The sequence below is a fragment of the Drosophila pseudoobscura genome, chromosome 4 (genome assembly GCF_009870125.1).
Source record: "Drosophila pseudoobscura strain MV-25-SWS-2005 chromosome 4, UCI_Dpse_MV25, whole genome shotgun sequence".
NCBI lineage: Eukaryota > Metazoa > Arthropoda > Insecta > Diptera > Drosophilidae > Drosophila > Drosophila pseudoobscura.
In genome coordinates, this window is record NC_046681.1 from 12396919 (window position 1) to 12402532 (window position 5614).

Here is a 5614-nt window from a genome sequence, read left to right on the forward strand (position 1 = left end):
ATTTTACTGAGAACGCAAGGGCGAAGGGTATGCCAAGCACGTGAGTCCACATAAGCACTGGGAATAGCTGATCCCTAAAAGCCGTGAAAAATCAAACAGGTAATAAAAAGCCTTGGCCTGAGCTCCACTCCACTGAAAAGCCTATCTGCTATGGGTTTAGACCTTTTTTTTAGCAGTATTTATATCTAAAACTATTAAGCGGATACGCAAAGATGAGATCAAAAAAGTATGCCCTTGGATAATTGAAAAATATCCCAAGGGTGGGATGAAGAAGGACAGAAGGAATGCCTGAAGGTCTGCTTCCCAGGGACGGACGGGTCCCCCTAGACACCTCCTCACCAGGACACCAGTAGTCTTCACTGTACACCATCTGGCTTGTCAGCAGGTGAAGAGTATATGATCTCCGATCTCATCTAGACCGCAGGTCGGGCACGTCGGGCAGGTGTGCCCGCGCATATAGTCTCTAATTATCTGGGGGGTATAAATGCCCCAATTCCATCTTATCCTCACGTCAGTCGAGACTTCCATAGCCATGAAGTTGCCTCTGATAATTCTAGCAGGTAATCTATCCATCAGTATCAGTATCTCCAACTATCAAACTCTTTTTCAAGCTCTGATCGCACTCGCTGCGGGCAAGCCGATAGAAGAATGCGAACAATGGTGCAAAAAAGATTCCACAGAGATGTCGCAGTACTGCGTACAGGAGAGTCAATGTTACATTATGATCCCCCAATGTATGGTGGACCAGATCAAATGTATTGTCAAGCACGGGGGTCAAGGTGGGTCCAGGTACCATTGCTATGATATGGCCTCGAATCGAACCTTTTCAATTTTTTTGTAGATCCAGCAGAGGTTCTATCTACTTTCGAGGACAATTGCAAGGACAAGAAACCCAAATGTGATAATATTGTATCCCACTTTTAACGCTAAAGAACGATTTATATCGTTAAATATACATTTTCAATATATAGTTTGACATTTAATGTACCATGAATATTTCCAAAGTGGAGTTATGGAAGTAATCTCCATTCCATAAGGGATCTCCCTTCCATTCCCTACACATTGGAAATATTCATGGTATAATTGTATAGCTAATCCGTTGCAAATGAGTCGAGGCTATAAAAACCTCACTCATCACGCTATTCGAGTGTTCTACCACCATGAAGTTGCACGTATTGATTTTAACAGGTAGTCTATCCATCAAGATCCGGATCTCTAGCTATTCTCTATATAAATTCCCTATCTTATATCCTCAAGCTCTAATCGGACTCGCTGCGAGTAAGACGATAGAAGATTGCAAAAATTTGTGTGACAATAATTCGACGGAGAAGTCGGACTATTGCGTAAAGGGTGTAGGTTGTTACGGTCCGATGGTCCCTCAATGTTTTTTCAACAAGCTACAGTGCGCTATCGACATAGGACATGGTGGGTAATACCCCTAAGACATCGATTTATAGCTCAACTTTTGTCTCTTTTTGTTTTTAGCTGATGTAAAGGTTCTATATTCTTTGTCAGAGAATTGTCTCGACAAACAACCGAAGTGTAAGAAGAAAATGCACATCTAAAATATATTTAATGCCATGAGTTTTACTGAAGATACAGATCTGATCGGATTTGCTGTTTATAAGAAATTTACTAAAGACAATTCGAAACCCTCGAGGTACTGCTGGAAAGGGCCTCTAGATCTCTAATCGAAGAATGAATTAAGCTTTCGAAATGGGCCATGGACTTCATCGTTTTCTTATTTTCTTTTGGCTACAGAAGATATACAAGATTTTTTCCAAATCATTTTCAAAGGCAAAAAACGGGTATTTGAAGATTGATTAAACATTTGCCAAATGCACGTGTACCTTAGGAACTAAACAGATCTCGGCAGAGAGTCATGGAATAATTGTATTAACAGGCATAGCTGATCGGTTACAAAAACGAGCGGCAATAAGTTCCAGGTAAAACCATGTCTCCAGCTATAGTACCAAAAGTTTCTTCCACCATGAAGTTGCAGCTATTGTTTCTAGCCGTTCTTCTGTTAGCCTCTCTTCAAGCTTCGACTGGACAATGGAGGAACAGAAATTGCCAAGAACTTTGCGACGAGAGGGGTCCCAACAGCCACTGTATATATTTGGATTATTGCTGGCAGCATGTGCCCGAATGTGAAGTGAATACGATTGTATGTTTTGCTAGCAATTATAATGAGCCAGGTAAGACATAAGGCCATTCAGAGTAATACAAAATTAATCGAAATATATCTGAATCAAACAGGTTTAAAAAATAAAGAAGTTATTAAGGGCAACTGCTCAGAACACTTTGTATTGTGTGACGGCTATTAAAAAAGCATTAATTCAATGATTATTATATCAATAGTCTCTATATTCCACGCTGCAAGCCGCAGCAAACTTGGTCACACGTAATATACCAAAAAAAAAAGTTCATCTGAACGTATTTTGGTATCCCTGCACATCTGGTCACTCTTTTTTGCATTGAAACTTAATTTTAATTATACAAATATAATTAAAAGTTAATAAACGAATAACCATACTTAGACTTGTTTGATTACCAGGCATCTGCTAGTCGAAACCACGATTAAATTTCGCCCAGCTCTCTCTTTCTTGTTTTTTCTGTTGTTCTTATTGCAAGTATTTCATGGCAGTGGTCGTTTACGGTTCCCCCCACCCCCCCAGTCCGTGGCCCGGACATTCTGGATATGGCCCCGACAAGCGTTCGGTTTATATTGAAAAATTTGAATGCTAGTAAAAAGTTTTAATTGTCGCCGCCATTGCTGTGTGTCACATGTTGGCCTCTGTATGGGCTTGGGTCATTTAAAAATGCCCGCCGCCACTGCCTGTTATTCTTAACAATATTTTTCAATACAATTTTCCCTTGATTAAAATATGCATTGGACAATGTTTCCCGTTTGGTGCATTCAACTGGGGAATGCTACGGAAATGTATACCCACCACCCCCCTTAACACACACACAGAGTGCTGTGCAGAATTAAAGTGATTTTTCACTTAATTCTTGGAGAGATTTTCCAGTTGTATTTTCTTGAAGCACATGACCGCTGTGTATACGTATTTCAAAAATAAATCTGCAAGTCTCATTCCCCGGTTGCTCCGGTTCCGGTCTCATCTCATATTTCCCAAGCATTTTCGCGCCCTTTTCGTTTACTTTGTGAATTTTATAATTTACACTTTTCTGCGCTTCTTGTGTTTCTTGTTGTTTATCTCTCGGCTCAGAAAGTTCGAACTGGCTAAAAGTTTTTAATGAGCAACGACGTTGGACGTCATCGTTTTGGCCCTCCCCTTTCCTGACCCACTCTTGTTGGCAGTACTTTTGCCCTCCACGGCCACCTCACACCCCCACCCAAACGCACTGCTTAGGGAAAATGCACGCGGAAAATTTGTTGCGAAAATGCAGAGTGTTTCAAGTGGAGGGACTGTAACATGGGTTGGGGAACACACAATGTGGAGGATGACAAACAATTTCCAGAGATTTAAGTTTAGCAAGATATATTTTCAATTAAATTTGTCACAATATTTGCACTAACCTTGAAATGGCGCCATTTTTATGCATGCCGCATATTCTTATAGTTTTCAAACTTAATGCACTATTATAGACTCTGATACACTTTAGTTCAATGTTTTATTCACTGTTTCACCTAAAGTTCTACAAATAACATCACTTTACGAAATAAAACACTTATTTTTATTTTCGGCGCACGATCTGACTTTGTCGTTCGAGCTGACACTGGCCTTGTTGATCCGCCTTCACGGCGATAGAGTGCAATACCGATAGTAGCTTGGAGATCTTTGGCGCCACTGTATACATGTATTCTTATGATATAATATGTAACCACCATAATCCGCACGAGCAATCTGCTCTGATAATTTTAATAGAAAATATATTTACTAATAGATCAATAAAGCTCAGCTTAATGAAGCTTTTTTGTTATCGATATCTGATCTTGGCTAAAATCCATAACGCCTTGAGAAAATAGCCTAACGCTTTGCAGAAAACGACATACAATATCGATAGCCCGAAAACCGCCATTTTATTTGTTTACAAATGCAAAACAATTCGATGTTTGATTTTAAAACCAATTGGGGCTATTTAAAACAATAAGTAAATGAACATACAATCATTAGGTGGTGCTGCCTTGCAACTCTGTGGCCAGCCTCTTGGTGCCCCCTGTGTCTGTGGGTGTTGCATGTTAATCACTTAAAGGATGTGTGGCCGCCCAGTCTGCATCCATCTGGCTGCCGCGCTGCCGAGCCATGTGCATTCAATTCCAACTGCAGGTCAAGTGGCCGCCAAAGCAAAAGCCGCAACGTGAGAATCCGAACTAAACGAAATCCCTCTCTCTCTTCATTTCTGCTGCTCTTTTTAGCACACTTGGAGCTGCGTCTGCGCCGGGTGTTGGTACTGGGAGTGGGTGGAACCTCTGGATGCCGGGTTTTACTAAAACTTTGTGCCTTACCTAGCATGGCCCGTCCGTATTCTTCGTTTGGCTAGAATTTGCGGCATTTGTTCAAGGTGGCAGCCGCGTCGTCTTTGTTCGCTTGGAGCATGCAAATCTGTCAACAAATTGGCGGCGATTAGGCGTCACTACCCACCACCAGGAGGAGTAGGAGAGCCTCCCTCGTGGGAATCATATGCCGCCTAGAGATAGAAATGCCGGCCAGTTTGTCGGTCAACAATTTAGACATAATTTGAAAGCGTCGCCCCGTTTCAGTCCACACGCAAAGCGTGGTCCTCGCTTACGCAATGGCCACATGTCAAATTATGCATAATGGGAGCGCCAGCAGTGGAGTGAAGTGGAATGGAGCCAGGTGGTTTGGGCAGGAGGTGGGCTCAGGTAAGCCGATGGATAGATTTTTTGGGGGAGTATGAGGATGTGGCTGCCTCAGGGCAGTCCCCTATAAATTGGCATTAGTTCTGGGTTCGGTGGCCATTTTTGTGTGCAATGCCGGTGGCGGATGGTGGCGGGCGGGTTGCGGGCACCGACGAGCACCGAACGGCAGCTTAATAACTTTTATGCGTGTTTGCATATCGCTCATGCATCGAATTTGATGGAAAATACATACATGAAAAACTCTTCCGGCCAATGCACCATGGGGAGCGATGAAAAATTGTTGTGAACAAAAAACGCCGTAGAGATTGGCCCAGTGTATGGGGAAATTCGATTAAAAAATTGTACATACAAATGGTTTTAGCGTTAGAGGGGTTTTACCGAGTTAAATGAATTGAGATCGAGTTGATTAGAATCCTCTACGAGTGGGGCTACACACAATCACTTTGATGACAATACCAGGAGATGGTTAATGGGTTACATTTATGTTTAAATCACCTAAGTATTATTCTAGATAAACCCACGCCCAGATGGCACCCAACGCAAGGCTGAAAAATGTCCCCTGTTCCACATTATGCACGAGATTCATCAACACCCAACGACCAGCCCCACTGTAAACCAGCTTTTGATGAACTGCTACTGATGATGGGTAATATGTAAAGCAAAAGCAGACACAAACATGTAATTTTGTTTATAGTTTATAGTGGATTTGTGTTCTAGTCTCCAGCCAGACACTCATTACATATAATATATATGGATGGGTAAGTG

General features: G+C 41.9%; 1 protein-coding gene and 1 long non-coding RNA gene across 2 annotated transcripts; both read left to right on the top strand.

The window, feature by feature from the left end:
• The first annotated feature begins 472 nt into the window (after nucleotides 1–472).
• LOC6903454 (uncharacterized) lies at nucleotides 473–970 on the top strand. The gene is made up of 3 exons (XM_002132297.3): nucleotides 473–560; nucleotides 612–779; nucleotides 842–970. The coding sequence occupies exons 1-3, from the start codon at nucleotides 485–487 to the stop codon at nucleotides 922–924; spliced, it is 327 nt and encodes a 108-aa protein (XP_002132333.3). The 5' UTR covers nucleotides 473–484; the 3' UTR covers nucleotides 925–970.
• Nucleotides 971–4078: 3108 nt separating this feature from the next.
• On the top strand, nucleotides 4079–5493 carry LOC117183925 (uncharacterized). The gene is made up of 3 exons (XR_004469062.1): nucleotides 4079–4326; nucleotides 4385–4852; nucleotides 5361–5493. It is a non-coding gene; the product is annotated as an uncharacterized lncRNA (long non-coding RNA).
• The last annotated feature ends 121 nt before the right edge of the window (nucleotides 5494–5614 follow it).

Bases quoted from the DNA above. Each gene is read 5' to 3' on its own strand.
- LOC6903454 (XM_002132297.3), top strand. From the start codon at position 485: ATGCCCCAATTCCATCTTATCCTCACGTCAGTCGAGACTTCCATAGCC. The intron at 561-611 runs GTAATCTATCCA...CTCTTTTTCAAG, and splicing joins GCCTCTGATAATTCTAGCAG to CTCTGATCGCACTCGCTGCG. The intron at 780-841 runs GTGGGTCCAGGT...ATTTTTTTGTAG, and splicing joins TGTCAAGCACGGGGGTCAAG to ATCCAGCAGAGGTTCTATCT.